Source organism: Oratosquilla oratoria, chromosome 16, assembly GCF_046742065.1.
Source record: "Oratosquilla oratoria isolate Oo_2021 chromosome 16, ASM4674206v1, whole genome shotgun sequence".
Lineage (NCBI taxonomy): Eukaryota > Metazoa > Arthropoda > Malacostraca > Stomatopoda > Squillidae > Oratosquilla > Oratosquilla oratoria.
Window position 1 is genome coordinate 10,927,760 of NC_134792.1, and position 18,040 is coordinate 10,945,799.

At 32.0% G+C, this 18,040-nt stretch overlaps 1 protein-coding gene across 1 annotated transcript; it reads right to left on the reverse strand.

The window, feature by feature from the left end:
* Positions 1–651: 651 nt before the first annotated feature.
* On the reverse strand, positions 652–16,728 carry LOC143033549 (uncharacterized). Its single transcript, XM_076199042.1, has 4 exons — positions 16,707–16,728; positions 8,236–9,580; positions 7,660–7,992; positions 652–676 (listed from the first exon to the last, which is right to left on the reverse strand). The coding sequence occupies exons 1-4, from the start codon at positions 16,726–16,728 to the stop codon at positions 652–654; spliced, it is 1,725 nt and encodes a 574-aa protein (XP_076055157.1).
* Positions 16,729–18,040: the final 1,312 nt, after the last annotated feature.

Here is an 18,040-nt window from a genome sequence, read left to right on the forward strand (position 1 = left end):
AGAATCATGAAAGGCACAGAGGTACTCGATAGTGAGAACTTACTTAACTGGGACAAAAGAAACACAAGAGGACATGGAAAGAAAATAAAAAAACATAGCTATAGAAGAGAACTGAAGAAAAACAGTTTTCCTCATAGAGTTTTGGACACTTGGAACAAACTGGACAATGAAATAGTATGCGCAAAAACCATTCATGAGTTTAAAAACAAACTAGACACTGCAAGATACAAAGGCGGGACAACACGAGCATAGCTCCCCTTCCCGCAAAATACAACTAGGTAAATACAACTAGGTAAATACATACACACACATACACACAAACACACATACATACACACACATACACACACAGATACACACACACACACACACACACACACACACACACACACACACACACACACACACACACACACACACACACACACACACACACACACACACACACACACACACACACACACACACACACACAGCCTCACTTCTTTTCCTAACCTCCTCTCATTCTCTTGTGAGAATTTGAAAATTTTGATGGAGAGCTTTTGTGAAATCTCCTACTTGAGCTTTATTTACATATGCTATTTCAATCAAAAATTGGTTGTATTTAAGTTGTATTTTAGGAAAAAGGTCGTATATCCCAACCCTCTAGCCTTAGAAGAACTGGTCATAGTCAATTCTGGGAAATACGCAGAAATGTCAAATACTATAGTTACCCATAAAATTTGAAGTTTTCTGAGATTCTATAAAGCCAAAGAAAGCAAAGTATGATAGGAATGACTGTAGTGTTTAACAACTATTCTTTAGTAAAATGTTCACGAGATTACTGACACGACTATGATTCCAAGAATACACTCGGGTACTATGAAAGGGCAAATGGCAAATGTGAGAATGAATATTATTGGTCCGGATAAGATTAAAAGCTTTTGATTTGTCAGCTTCCAACTTTGCGTTTTCCATATACTGCTTGCGTCCTCATGATAAAAATCCAGTTAACCATTAGTTAATTAGTAATGATACTTATTTTTCACTCTTTCTGTCTATCTTCTAGCTTGATCATACTTTTCTTAACCTTCTATTCTCTTCGTGCTCATCCATTTTCAGAATTTTTATTTTTGATTTCTTATCTTTTATATATTTTTATTTATCTATTTATTCATTTATTTATTTATTTTGACAGCTTCTTTACTATTTTCGATCTAGAGCAGATTTTCTCAACCAGGGTTCCGAAAAGATCCCAGGGTTACGCGAGAACAAGTGAGATAAGCTAATGCACTTTTGATTTTTTTTTTATTCAATTTGATATACGTAATATAATTAAACACGCACGACATATTCTTGGTTATTGTAATAATGTGATGTATACATCATCCTATCTAACCTATTATTACGATGAAATTAAAATGAGAAAAATAGTTTTTTTTGTTGTAATTTATTCTAAAGGTTACGCAAGGGTAAAAAGGTTGAGAAACGCTGCACTAGAGTGTTCATTTTTTCTTCCAACTGTGTAAGTATTGCATAACTTCTTTGTCAAGTCTTGTAATCGCCGAATGGAAGGCGACCTACCAAACCTTCTCTTCCAGCATCTTCGGTTGTATTTTCACTTAATCTGCATTGGAATATATTTGTTCAAAAATCGTTTTATGCCTATACTCTTCAGAGGTTTTGATTTGACGTTTCAGTTTGCCCACAACTAGCCTATGGTCTGAACTGCATGACATCAATATTATGTTTTTTACATCTCTGAAAAATCTTATGTGATTTAAGGTGAATTATGGGCTTGTCGGTGTATTTTTGCTGTATGCTTTTCTACCCGTACCAAATCCTTTGCGATCTTTTTCAATGTGTCCATTCAGATCATCCATGATAACTACATTTTCGGCGTATGGTAAGTCGTTCTTAACATTCTGGAGGGATTTATAGAGTACTTCTTCATTACAATATTGTAAATTTATGATTATTAGTACATATTAAAGTTATCATTAATAGTGCCCTTAAACTTGTCATTATTAGTATATTCCAAACATTAATTATATGAAGACATTAAAGTTTTTATTTATAGTATACTCTAAATTTGTCTTTATTAGTACGTTCTAAACTTGTCATTATTAGTACAAATTATAGTTATCATATATAGAACTTTCTAAAGTTGTCATTTTAGTGATTTCTAAACTTGTCATTATTAATATATTCTAAACATTAAAGTTACCATAAATATCATCTAAGCATATCATTAGTATACTCTAAACATGTCATTATTCTAATCTTGTCATTCTTAGTATATTCTAAGCTCGTTATTATTAGTACATACTAAATTTATCATTAATAATACCTTCTAAATTTGTTATTATTAGTGTATTCTAATCATGACATTATGAGCATATTCTAGATTTGTCATTATTGGGATATTCTACATTAGTCATTATTAGTACACATTAGTTATCATTAACAATACTTTTTAAAGTTGTCACTGTTCGTAAATTCGAAACATATTATTAGTAAATACTAAACATATCTTTCTTGTTATTCTAAACTTTATTAGTATACATTAAAATAATCATTACTATGACCTTCTATACTTATCATCATTAGTATATTCTAAACTTGGTAATAATATTATATACCGAGTTTACCATTATTCTAAACTTGTCATTATTAGTCTATTCTAAACTTATGAGTATTAGTACATATTAAAGTTATCATTTGTAGTGTCTTCAAAACATGTTATTGTTAGTATATTGAAAACTTATTATTAGTACGTATCATACTTGTCATTAATAGCAACTTCTAATTTGCTATTATTAGTATTTTCTAAACTTTGCATTATTAATATATATAAACCTTGTCATTATTACTACATATTAACGTCATCATTAATACAACATGTCATTATTAAAATACTGTAAACTTGTGATTATTAGTACACATTAAAGTTATAATTAATATTATAAACTTGCCATTGTTCGGATATTCTAAACTTTCATTATTAGTATATTCTAAACTTATTATTATTAGTATATTCTAAACTCATTATTATTATATTCTAAACTTGTCATTATTGGATTAGTACACCCTAAAGTTGTATTCATTAATACAAATTAAAGTTATTATTAATAGTACCTTGTAAACTTATATGCTAAACTTGTCATTATTAGTACAAAATAAAGTTATCATTAGTAGAACCTTCTAAACTTATCGTTATTAGTGTATTCCACACTTGTCATTATTTCTAAACATTAAAGTTACCTTTAACAGTATCTTCTAAACTTATCAATCTTAGTATATTCTAAATGCCATTGTAAGTATATTCTAAACCTGTGATTATTAGTACATATTAAAGTTATCATACCTTGTCATTATTATTATAACTTAAACTAGTATATTCTAAACACATCATTATTAGTATATTCAAAACTCGTCATTATTAGTCAACTTATCATTAATAGTATATTCTAATCTTTATTATTAGTATATTCCAAATTTGCCATTATTAGTATACATTAAATTGATCATTAAGAGTACCTTCTAATCTTATCATTATTAGTATATCCTAAATTCTAAACTTGTGTTAAATAGTAACTAGTAACTAGTAACTTCTAAACTTTTTATTATTACGTGCCATTATTAGTACACATTATACTTATCATTTAATAGGATCTTTTAAACATATCACTATTACTATATTTTAAACATGTCAATATTAGTTTCTTCTAAACTTGTCATTATTTTCTATTCTAAACTTTTTATTATTTGTATATTATAAACTCTTCAGTTATCATTAATAGTACTTTCTAAACTTGCATTATTAGTATATTCTAAACTTGTTATTATTACTAAACTTTAAGGTTATCATAAATAGTTCACTATAAAATTTTCATTTTTAGTATATTCTAAACATCTCATTATTGGTACATATTAAAGTTATCATTAATAGTACCTACCCGGCGTTTATTTGTATATCCTAAACTTAATATTAGTATACTCTAAATATGTAATTATTAGTTCACTTTAAAGTTACTATTAATAGTACCTTTAACCTGTCTAGTACACATTACTAGTACATATTAAAGTTATCATTAAAAATACATTCTAAAATTGTCAATATTAGCTTATTCTAAACTTCTTATTATTGGTATATTCTAAACTTTTCATTTTCAGAACACTTTAAAGTTATTATTAATAGCTTATAAAATTGTATTTGTATTTGTATTTGTATTTGTATTTGTATTTGTATTCGTATTATTTATTTGTATTTGTATTTGTATTTGTATTTGTATTTGTTTTGTAATTTTTGTATGTTCGTATTTCTATATTTTTTGTATTTTTGTATTTTGTAGTTTTTGTATTTGTTTGTAGTTATTAGTATAACATTAACGTTGAAAATATTTTCCAAACTTTTCATTATAAGTACATTCTAAACTTGTCAATGATAGTACCTTCTAATCTTCTCATTATTACTATATTCCAAACTTGTCATTAAAGGTCTTAATAGTACATTCTAAACTTGTTATCATTACCATATTCTAAACTTTTTATTATTATTACACATTAAATTTATTAGTTAGAGTGCATTCTAAACTTGTCTTTATTAGTATATTACAAACTTGCTTATTATTAGTACAAATTAAAGTTATCCTGAACAGTACCCTTTAAACTTGTAATTATTGGTATATTCTAATCTTTCCATTATTAGTACACATACCTGTACCTTTTAAACCTCTTTTTATTAGTATATTGCAAACTTCTGATTATTAGTACACATTAAACTTGTCAAAGTTAAATGCATTATTAATATATCTTTTAAACTAGTCATTATTAGTATATTACAAACTTACCGTTATTAGTATATTTTAAAAATTTCATTATTAGTACACATTAAAGTCATTGTTGGTATATAATAAAAAGTATCATTAACTGTATCATGCATTATAAGTATATTGTAAACTTGTCACATTAGAGCTATTATTAATAATACCTTCTCAACTTGACATTATTTGTATATTACAAAATTGCCATTACTAGCATATTATAAATTTGTCATCATTAGTGTACATTAAAGTTATCATGCAATAGTATCTTCTAAACTTGTCATTGTTACTATATTCTAAACTTGTTGTTACTAGTTATCATTAATAATACCTTCTAAACTTGTCATAATTAGAATACTATAAATTTGTCCTTATTAATACATATTATGATAATATTCTATAGTTGTCATTGTTAGTATATTATAAACTTTTCATTATTAGTACAAATCAAATCATTCAATATTAGTACATATCAAAGTTATTTAATAGAGCCTTGTAAAATTGTCATTATTAAAACATATTAAAGTTATTATAAGTATCATTTTCTAAAGTTTGATTAAATTATTAGTACACATTGTATATATCATTAATAGTACTATCGACAATATTCATTATTAATATTTTCTAAACTTCTGATATTAAAGTTATCAACAGCTCCGACTGAACATGTTATTCTTAGTATATTCTAAACTTGATAGTATTAGTGCATATGAGTATTAAAGTTATTATCAAATGCATATTCTAAACATGTCATTACTAGTATTTTGTCAAATTTTCACTATTAGTACTCATTAAAGTAATAACTAATAGTACCTGCTAAACGCTATACGTTTTTTCTAAATTTCCCATTTTATTGTAAATTAAAATTTTCATTAACATGTAAACTTGTCATATTCTAAACTTTTCGTTATCATTTCACATAGATTTTATCTTTAATAGTGCTTTCCAAACTTGTCATCATTAGTATATTCTAAACTTCTCATTAATAGTATATACTAAACTTATCACTATTAATAGACATTAAAGATATCTTTAATAGTATCCTCTAAACTTGTCATTATTAGTATATTCCAAGCTTGTCGTTATTAGTACAAGTTAACGTTATCATTTAAAGTACTTTCTAAACTTACCCTTATTAGTATATAGTACCTTGTTTATATTAGTACACATTAAAGTTATCATTAATATTAATGTACCTATAAGTTGTCATTAACGTACCCCCTGAACTTATCTTTACTTGTATATTACAAAAATGCTATATTAGTATATTCTAAACTTGTCATTATCACCACATTAGCACATATTAACACCTTCTAAAATCTTCATTATTATATTAAACTTGTCATTATCAGTATATTCTAAACTTATCTTCTAAAGTTTTCTTCTAAACATGCCATTTTTATATATTCTAAACTTTTCAACATTAGTACATATTAATTTATTTTATTGTGATTATTAGCATATCATAATCTTGACAGTATTAGTACACATTGAAGTTATCATTAATAGTAGTTTCTTAACTTTTTATTAGTATATTCTAAGCTTGTCATCATTTGCCATTTGCCATATAAGTTATCATTAGTAGTACCTTCTAAACATCTAATTTTTAGTATAATTTACTTCTTTGTCGCGGCTAGTGCCGCTTAAATTGTTTTTATCGGCTTAAGAAACCTGCACAGCGAAGCTATAGCGGTAATCCCCTACCACACTCCTGGCCAAATGGCCACTTCCGGAAGGGAGTGTGTGGTTGGACATTCTGCATAAATCATCGGAAATTTAAAATTCCCGGCTCTGTGCAGGTGGCGCAAGCGTCTACAACCCCACCTCCCCCTCCCTATCCCCTCCCTTCTTACTCGGCTGCACGGATTGAGCCGTCACTTCAATGAGAAATGAAGGCTTCGCCTGTGGGAGAAGGGAGGGACCCTAAATCTGTGCAGGTTTCTTAAGCCGATAAAAACAATTTAAGCGGCACTAGCCGCGACAAAGAAGTATTATCGGCTGAGAAGAAACCTGCACAGCGAAGCTAAGCATGAGACGAGGATAGGTGGGAGGAGAAGGTGAAGCCCAAATTGTAGTCGAGGACAGGGCTCAAGCCGTTATTACGTGTGTCTCGTATGGGAGACTATTCATCTTATCATTCAGTAGAGGGGAGACAAAAAGCATCAAGTACTTATATCGATATCAATATCAATATATATACATATTCATTTGTTTATTTTTTATAAAAATAATATTGTACAATTTACATAGTGCATAAATTCTATGTAGAATATTGTATCTTGCTCAGCGGTTCCTGGGCCTTCCCCTACCCCTCGGTCGCCCTTTGCCCCCCTTCTTTTGCGAAGAGAGGGGTGGAGCCGTTCCCATGGCGACACATGGGACAGGGGTGATCGAGTGGTAGAGATACCGTGTCTTGAAGGAAGTTGCTGATGCCCAGCCCCCGAGGTCCTGCACCCGTTCCACAGAGTGGGTGCGGAGAAATGCCAGCGATGCCGCGAGGCCTCTGATGTTGTGGGCGTGGGGGGCATGGCCCGGGTCGGCCTTCTCTATAATGCGGCAAAGTAGACGCGCCAGGGACCTCAGGGTTAGGGGGTTCCGAGATTTCGAATTGTAGAAGAGATGATCCTCGGACACCCCTTCCGTGCGTTCCACGTAGTCTTTAAACGCACGGACCGGGCACAGCGGGTGTGGGTTTCCTTCCTCCAGGAAGGATGGTATTCTGATAGGGCCAATCATGTCGTCCGCCTGCTCATTCTTGGCTAGGAATGTAGGTGATGGAGCGAGAGTTAGGGCAGAGCAGTCCTCCTCCAGGTTGGAGAAGGACTGGTGGTGGGTGATCGCCGCCAGCTCTGACGCCCTATAACCCGTAGCCAGGGCGAGCAGAAAGACGGCACGTTGAAGGAAGTGTTCCCCCTCCATTGTCTCCGAAGGTTGGGAGGGTTGTTGGATCTGGATGACGGTCGGGACCGTAGCGAAGACGCGGTCTGTCGCTTCCTGGTCGAACAGACCACGGGAAAGGGGAGCTGCTCTCACCACGCCCCGGCGAGCTATCTCCGGGGCCGACCGCGTTGCAGACTGACGAGCTGCCAAACGAGCCGCGGTGAAGGCCCTCGCTGCTGGGGGTAGGGCTGATGACGCCATGTTGGCTGTACCCTCTGCCACGGTAGAGAGTGCCGCCAGGGTGTGTCTGCATACAGAAAACACGCGAATCAAATTAGTAGGGCGAGAAGGATCCCGATCCCCGGAGGGTGTAATAAAGTCACATCGCTCAATTGTAGAACGTATAACATATGCGAGGCCAAGGTCGTTTCCGAACGACCTCGTCCTCGGGCGCTAGTCAAGAGGCTCCGTCCTGGGTGAAGACGCTACCTGAGCGTCTCTCGCCAGGACAGGTCTGGACCCTCTGTATAGATTGAAATATCCCACTCACCTCAATTCTTCCCGCGGGAAGTCCTCAAAGCTCGTGGCGAGCGTCGTCAGCCAGTTCCTCATCATCGCGATTGCCGTGACGGTCGAGATGGTAGAGGCAAGGTCTTGTCTGGTCGAGGCCTCCGTCGTCAGCAACTTATATAGAACCTTAGCCCCCTCCTCGTCGTTGGCCCACTTTAGGATAACGTCATCTCTCCTCCTCCAGCCCTCCGGTAGCGAGTAGTCGGGAGACCAGGCCACTAGCTTGTGGCCTTCTCCAAACGAGTACTCCCAGGACCGGGGAAGGTCACACCATGAGAAGGGGCGGAACTCAAAAGAGTCCGTCATGGTAGGAGGATAAGGTAAAGAAGAACTGTAGTGGTCCTCCACCCCGTCCAACCCGACGGACGTCTGATTGGGGGGTTCCTCCTGAGAGGGGCCTTCTAGTCCTATACCTGTCGCCGGCACGGAGGGGCGGAGGGAAGGACCAGGAGGGAGAGTGGGAGGGGGGGCTAGAGCCGTAGGTTCAATAGGAGGTTGCTCTGGAGAGGGGTGCGTTTTGATTTGCGCGGCCTGAAAGGCCGGATAATGTGATAGGGCCGATTCAAGGACGGGGCCTATCAGGGACGGAAGGAGGGCAGCCACTTGGGCAGCCAGAGTTCCCTCTCCCCTCGTTTCGTCCTCCGGCTCCCTGCCCTTGTGGGATTTACGGCGAGGAAAAGGAGAGCGAGGAAGGGAGGGTGAGTTGGGGGGAGAGGCTGTGGAGGGTGGGGACAAGCTGAGCGTCCTGGACCTCGGTGAGGCAGACCTCTTTTTCGAGCGAGATTTCCTGCCGGGTTCACGCGAGTGAACTAGGGAGGAAGACGAGTTCGTGGGGGTGCTTGACAAAGCAAGCCGTAAGGGTTTTAAGGACCCTTGATGGTCGGATGTATGGGGCTGCCGAGAGGCCTGAGGACGCTCGGGGACACCATACTCCGCAACATCAGACTCGTCCCCTTGTACTCCGAGAGGCCCAGGTTGTGCACCAACGGAAGTCTCGGAGACATAGGGAGACGGATGGCGAGGGCGAACGAGGCCCAATTCCACGCCTAACGCCGGATCCGCCCACACTAGGGGGGGGGGGTCGTCAGCGGATTTCAATTTCCGAGCTCTGCGCCATGCCTCCCGAAGGAGTTCGAGGGCAGCTAGCTTGGAACGGGTTTTGGGAGGAGCAGCACGACTCTCCTCAACCCGCGCTTTGCACACAACGCCAGCTTGTGAGAAACAAGGGGTATGGCGGGAGCAGAGGTCGTGGGGGTGCTTGACAAAGCAAGCCGTAAGGGTTTTAAGGACCCTTGATGGTCGGATGTATGGGGCTGCCGAGAGGCCTGAGGACGCTCGGGGAGACCATACTCCGCAACATCAGACTCGTCCCCTTGTACTCCGAGAGGCCCAGGTTGTGCACCAACGGAAGTCTCGGAGACATAGGGAGACGGATGGCGAGGGCGAACGAGGCCCAATTCCACGCCTAACGCCGGATCCGCCCACACTAGGGGGGGGGGTCGTCAGCGGATTTCAATTTCCGAGCTCTGCGCCATGCCTCCCGAAGGAGTTCGAGGGCAGCTAGCTTGGAACGGGTTTTGGGAGGAGCAGCACGACTCTCCTCAACCCGCGCTTTGCACACAACGCCAGCTTGTGAGAAACAAGGGGTATGGCGGGAGCAGAGGTCGTGGGGGTGCTTGACAAAGCAAGCCGTAAGGGTTTTAAGGACCCTTGATGGTCGGATGTATGGGGCTGCCGAGAGGCCTGAGGACGCTCGGGGAGACCATACTCCGCAACATCAGACTCGTCCCCTTGTACTCCGAGAGGCCCAGGTTGTGCACCAACGGAAGTCTCGGAGACATAGGGAGACGGATGGCGAGGGCGAACGAGGCCCAATTCCACGCCTAACGCCGGATCCGCCCACACTAGGGGGGGGGGGTCGTCAGCGGATTTCAATTTCCGAGCTCTGCGCCATGCCTCCCGAAGGAGTTCGAGGGCAGCTAGCTTGGAACGGGTTTTGGGAGGAGCAGCACGAATCTCCTCAACCCGCGCTTTGCACACAACGCCAGCTTGTGAGAAACAAGGGGTATGGCGGGAGCAGAGGTCGTGGTGGCCGTCTGACGAGATCCTGGCTGTGCAGCCGGATTCCACACACAAGCGTTTGGTCTGAAAATAGAATAATGGTAATCATAGACGGGGTGTCCCAAAGGTGTCTGGACACAACACCGAAGGGGAAAAACTGCAGGAGAACAGGTAGAGCTCCCTACGAGAACACGAGCACGAGCAGGAACCAGACTTACCTGCATGAAAAGAAGGTGGGTTGTTGAGTGACCGACTCGTCTGGTTCCGCGATGCTAAGTGACGGCTCAATCCGTGCAGCCGAGTAAGAAGGGAGGGGATAGGGAGGGGGAGGTGGGGTTGTAGACGCTTGCGCCACCTGCACAGAGCCGGGAATTTTAAATTTCCGATGATTTATGCGGAATGTCCAACCACACACTCCCTTCCGGAAGTGGCCATTTGGCCAGGAGTGTGGTAGGGGATTACCGCTATAGCTTCGCTGTGCAGGTTTCTTCTCAGCCGATAATAAACTTTTCATTATTGGTGTTTTCTAAATTTGTCATTATTGGATTACATTAAAGTTTACAGTAAAAGTACTTTCTGAACTTGTCATTATTACTGTATATTAGCACCTTCTAAAATCTTCATTATTATTATTATATTAAACTTGTCATTATCAGTATATTCTAAACTTATCTTCTAAAGTTTTCTTCTAAACATGCCATTTTTATATATTCTAAACTTTTCAACATTAGTACACATTAATTTATTTTATTGTGATTATTAGCATATCATAATCTTGACAGTATTAGTACACATTGAAGTTATCATTAATAGTAGTTTCTTAACTTTTTATTAGTATATTCTAAGCTTGTCATCATTTGCCATTTGCTATATAAGTTATCATTAATAGTACCTTCTAAACATCTCATTTTTAGTATAATTTAAACTTTTCATTATTGGTGTTTTCTAAATTTGTCATTATTGGATTACATTAAAGTTTACTGTAATAGTAATTTCTGAACTTGTCATTATTACTGTATTTTAAACTTGTCATTATTAGTACACATTAAAGTTATCATTAATAGTAACTTATAAGCTTGTCTTTGTAACTAGACATTAAAGTTATCATTAATAGTACCTTTCTAAATTTGTCATTTCAGTACACATTCAATTTATTATCAATAGTACCCTCTACATTTGTCAATTTTTGTATATTATAAACTTGTTATTATTAATACATATTTAAGCTAATAAATGCCATTATTAGTGCACATTAAATATATCATCAATATTTTCTAGTGATGTCAATATTCATATATTCCAAGCTTGTTATTAGTACACATTAAAATGATCATTAACAGTACCTTGTCATCATTAGTATATCCCAAACATTAATCATTAGAAGACATGGAAGTTTTCATTTATATTATATTTTACTTTATCATTATTAAACTTGTCATTATTAGTACAAATTAAATTTATAATATAAAGTTGTCATTATTAGTCATTTCTAAACTTGTTATGATTAATATATACTAAACTTTTACACAGTGAAGTTATAATAATTATCGTCTCAGCTTATCATTAGTATATTCTAAACATGTCATTATTCTAAACTTGTCATTCTTAGTATATTCTAAACTCGCTATTATTAGTACACATTAAATTTATCATTAATAATACCTTCTAACTTTGTAAATATTAGTGTAATCTAAACTTGCCATTACAAGTATATCTAAACCTGAAATTATTAGCATATTCTAAATTTGTCATTATTAGTATATTCTACACTTGTCATTATTAGTACACATTAAAGCTTGTCAATATTTGTAAGTTCTAAACCCTAATTATTAGTACACATTAAAGTTATCATTAACAATATTTTCTAAAGTTGTCATTGTTCTTATATTCGAAACATATCACTATTAGTAAATACTAAACATATTTTCTTTGTCGTTATTAGTACACATTAAAGTTATAATTATTAGGACCTTAAAAATGATCATTATTACTATATTCTAAAATTGGTAATACTAATATATTCCAAAGTGTTTATTATTCTAAACTTGTCCTTATTACTACACATTAAAGTTATCATTATTAGGACCTTGTAAGCTTATCATTATTAGTATATTCTAAACTTGGCAATACTAATATATTCAAAAATTTACAATTATTTAAAAGTTGTCATTATTTGTATATTCTAAAATTGTGAGTATTAGTACATGTTAGTTATCATTATTACTGGCTCCTTAGCATGACATTGTCAGCTTTTTTTTCTTCAAAACTAATCATTATTAGTACGTATTATAGTTATCAATAATAGCAACTTCTAATCATGCTATTATTAGTATTTACTCAAATTTGCATTATTAATATAATTCAAACGTGTCATTATTGCTACACATTAACATTATCATTAATATAACCTTTTAAACTTTAAATTACTACAATATTGTAAACATGTGATAATTAGTACATATCAAAGTTATTATTAATAGTGCCTTTAAACTTGTCATTATTAGTATATACCAAACATTAATTATTAGAAGACATTAAAGTTTTTATTTATAATACAATTTTAAGTTTGTCATTATTAGTACGTTCTAAACTTGTCATTATTAGTACAAATTATAGTTATCATATATAGAACCTTTTAAAGTTGTCATTTATAGTAATTTCTAAACTTGCCATTATCAATATATTCTAAACTCTTACATATTAAAGTTATCATAAATATTATCTTCTAAGCTTATCATTATTATTATAATTATGTCATTAGTCTAAACTTGTGATTCTTAGTATATTCTGAGCTCGTTATTATTGGTACATACTAAATTTTTCATTAATAATACCTTCTAAATTTGTTATTATTGGTGTATTCTAAACTTGTCATTACAAGTATATTCTAAACCTGACATTATTAGCATATTCTAAATTTGTCATTATTGGTATATTCAACACTTGTCATTATTAGTACCCATTAAAGCTTATTCTAAACCCTCATTATTAGTACACATTAGTTATCACTGACAATACTTTCTTAAGTTGTCATTGTTCGTAAATTTGAAACATCACTATTAGTATATCTTCTTTGGTATTGTAAATTTTATTAGTTTACATTGAAGTTATCATTACTAGGACCTTGTATCCTTACCATTATTAGTATATTCTAAACTTGGTAATATAATATATTCCGAGTTTATCATTATCCTAAACTTGTCATTATTAGTATATTCTAAACATGTCATTGTCATATTCAAAACTAATTATTCAAAACTAATTATTAGTACGTATTATAGTTATCTTTAATAGCAACTTCTACTATGCTATTATTAGTATTTTCTAAACCTTGCATTACTAATATATTTCAAACGTGTTATTATTACTACACATTAACGTTATCATTAATGTAACCTTCTAAACATGTCATTATTGAAATACTGTAAACCTGTGATTATTAGTACACATTAAAGTTATAATCAATAGTGCCTTTAAATTGTCATTATAATTTTGTCATTTTTCGGATATTCAACTTTCATTATTAGTATATTCTAAACTTATTATTATTAGTATATTCAAATATACTAAACATATCTTCTTCGGTATTTTAAACTTTATCAGTATACTGTACATTAAAGTTGTCATTACTAGGACCTTGTATCCTTATCATTATTAGTATATTCTAAACTTGGTAATAATAATATATTCCGAGTTTATCATTATTCAAAACTTGTCATTATTTGTATATTTTAAAATTTTGAGTACATATTAGAGTTATCATTAGTAGTGTCTTCTAAACATGTCATTGCTAGTATATTCAAAACTAATTATTATATAGTTTTATAGTATTATAGTTAGTGTATTATAGTTATAGTTGTAGTATTATAGTTATCATTAATAGCAACATCTACTATGCTATTATTAGTATTTTATAAACCTTGCATTATTAATATATTTCAAACGTGTCATTATTACTACACATTAACGTTATCATTAATGTAACCATCTAAACATATCATTATTAAAATATTGTAAACCTGTGATTATTAGTACATATTAAAGCTATCATTCGTTTTATTTTCCATACATGCCATTATTAGTATTCTAATTTGTCATTTGTAATATACAAATAAAGATAAGTTCAGAAGGTACCTTAATGACTACTTTTAGAAGGTACTATTAATGATAACTTTAATGTGTAATAATATAAACAAAGTACTATGTACTAATAAGGGTAAGTTTAGAAGGTATTATAATTGATAACGTTAACTTGTACTAATAACGACAAGCTTAGAATATACTAATAATGCCAAGTTTAGAAGGTACTATTAAGGATAACTTTAATGTTTGTTAATAGTGAGAAGTTTAGTATATACTATTAATGAGAAGTTTAGAATATAAAAATAATGATAAGCACTATTAAAGATAAAATCTATGTGAAATGATAATGAAAAGTTTAGAATTTGACAAGTTTACATGTTAATGAGAAATTTAATTTATAATAAAATGTGGAATTTAGAAAAAACGTATAGCGTTTAATGTATACTAATAATTACTTTAATGAGTACTGATAGTGAAAAAATTACAAAATACTAGTAATGACATGTTTATAATATACTTTTAATAATAACTTTAATATGTACTAATAGTAACAAGTTTAGAATATACTAAGAATAACATGTTCAGTCGGAACTATTGATGATAACTTTAATATGAGTTTAGAATATATTAATAACAAATATTGTCGATAGTACTAGTAATGATATATACAATGTGTACCAATAATCAATATTTTAGAAAATGCTATTTATAATAGCTTTAATACGTTTTGATAATGACAATTTTAGAAGGTTCTATTAAATATCTTTGATTTCTACTAATATTGAATAATTTGATTTGTACTAATAATGAAAAGTTTATAATATACTAACAATGACAACTGTAGAATATCATAATATGTATCAATAAGGACAAATTTATAATATTCTGATTATGACAAGTTTAGAAGGTATGATAACTTTAATGTGTATTAGTAATAAGAAGTTAAAATATACTAATAATGACAAATTTAGAATATGCTAGTAATGGCAATTTTGTAATATACAAATAATATCAACTTTAGAAGGTAATAATAGCTTTAATGTGACAAGTTTACAATATACTTATAATGCAAGGTACATTTAATGATAACTTTTAATGTGTACTAATTATGAATGGGGTAAGTTTATAATATACTAATGGGTAAGTTTATAATATACTAATAATGTAATAATATACAAATAATGTAAGTTTTTAATATACTAATAATGACAAGTTTATAATATACTAATAATGACAATTTTAGAAAGTACTATTAATGGTAAGTTTAATGTATATTAGATACGTTAAGAATATACTTATAATGACAAGTATAGAACATACTAATAATGAAAAGTTTACAATATACTGTTAATGATAACTAATACTAATAATAACAATTATAGAACATACTAATAATGATCAGATTAAAGATACTATTAATGATAACTTTAATGTGTACTATTAATGAGAAGTTTAGAATATACTAATAATGAAATTTTAGAATATTCTATTAATGATAACTTTAAAGTGTTCCAATAGTGACAAGCTTAGAATATGAACGATAATTACATGTTTAGAAAGTACTATTAATGATAACTCTAATATGTACTGATAATCACATGTTTAGAATATACTAATAAGGACAAGTTTAGAAGGTAATATTAATGATAATTTTTAATATGCAATTGTAGAGGATACTGATAATAACAAATATTAGAAAATATTATGAAAGTTGAGAATATACTATTATGGTTAAGTTTATAATATACTAATAATGACAAGTTTAGAAAATACTATTAATGGTAAGTTTAATGTATAGTCATAATGGTACGTTAAGAATATACTTATAATGACAAGTTTAGAACATACTAGTAATGACAAGTTTACAAGATACTGTTAATGATAAGAAATACTAATAATGATAATTATAGAACCTACTTATAATGATCAGATTAAAAATACTATTAACGATAACTTTAATGTGTACTACTAATGACAAGTTTAGAATATACTAATAATGAAATTTTAGAATATTCTATTAATGATAACTTTTAAGTGTACCAATAGTGACAAGCTTAGAATATGAAAGATAATTACATGTTTAGAAAGCACTATTAATGATAACTCTTAATATGTACTCATAATCACATGTTTAGAATATATTAATGAGGACAAGTATAGAAGGTACTATTAATGATAACTTTAATATGCACTAATAATGGCAATTGTAGAAGATACTGATAATTACATATATTAGTAGGTAATATCAATGATAACTGTAATGTGTACTAATAATGACAAAGATTAGAATATACGAATAATGACAACTTTGGAAGGTGCTGCTAATCATGAGTATTAATACTAATAAGTTTAGAATATGATAATAATGACAATTTTAGAATAATGACAACTTTAGAATACACTAATATTGCCATGTTTAGAATATATTTAAATAAGCACTAATAATGAAAAGTTTAGAACATGTCAATGAAGATATGTTTAGAATATTCTAATGGTTAGATTATACGAATAGAAAGTGCTATTAATGATAACTTTAATGTGTACTAATAATGATAATTATAGAACATACTAATAATGATCATATTAAAGATACTATTAATGATAACTTTAATGTGTACAAGTTTAGAATATAGAAGTAATGACAAGTATATAATGGTAATTTTAATGTGTTCTAATGTGTTCAAATAAAAAAAGTTAGGAGGATGCCTTTAATAGTAGTAAAAAAAAAGTTTAAAAGGTATTTTTGATAAGGCAAGTTTACAATATGATGTCAAGTTAAGAAGGTAATATTGATAATAACGTTAATGTGTACTAATAATGACAAGTTTAGAATATACTAATAATGATATCTAGCAAGTACTCTTAATGTGTACTATTAATACTAGAATATACAAGTAATGACAAGTTTAGAAGATACTACTAATAATAGCTTTAATATGTATCAATAATGACAGGTTTATAATATACTAATAAAGAAAAGTTAAGAATACGCTAATACTGCCAAGTTTGGAAGGTGTTATAATTGATAAGTTTAATGTGTACTAATAATGACAAGTTTACAATGTACTAACAATGACAAATTAAGAATATACTAATAATGAATATACTAATAATGACATGTATGGAAGATAGGTTTAGAATATACTTACAATGACATTTAGAATATACTAAGATTGACAAGTTCGGAAGATACTGTTAAAGGTAACTTTAATGTTTAGAAATAATGAGAAGTGTGGAATATACTAATAACGATAAGTTTAGAAGGTTCTACTAATGTTAACTTTATTTTGTACAAATAATGACAAGTTTAGCATATAAGTTTACAAGGTACTTTTAATAATAACTTTAATGTATATTAATAAAGACAACTTTAAGGAGTACTAATCCAGTAATGACAAGTTTAGAATATAATAAAAATGAGATTAGAATATAATAATAATAATAAGTTTAGAATATACTAATAATGAAAGTTTAGAATATCCGAACAATGACAAGTTTATAATGATAATCTTAAAGAAACTATTAATTATAACTTTAATGTGTACTAATAATCACAAGTTTACAATATTTTGATAATGACATGTTATATATATTATATTAATGATGACGTTAATATGTAGTAATAATGTATTAATAATGCA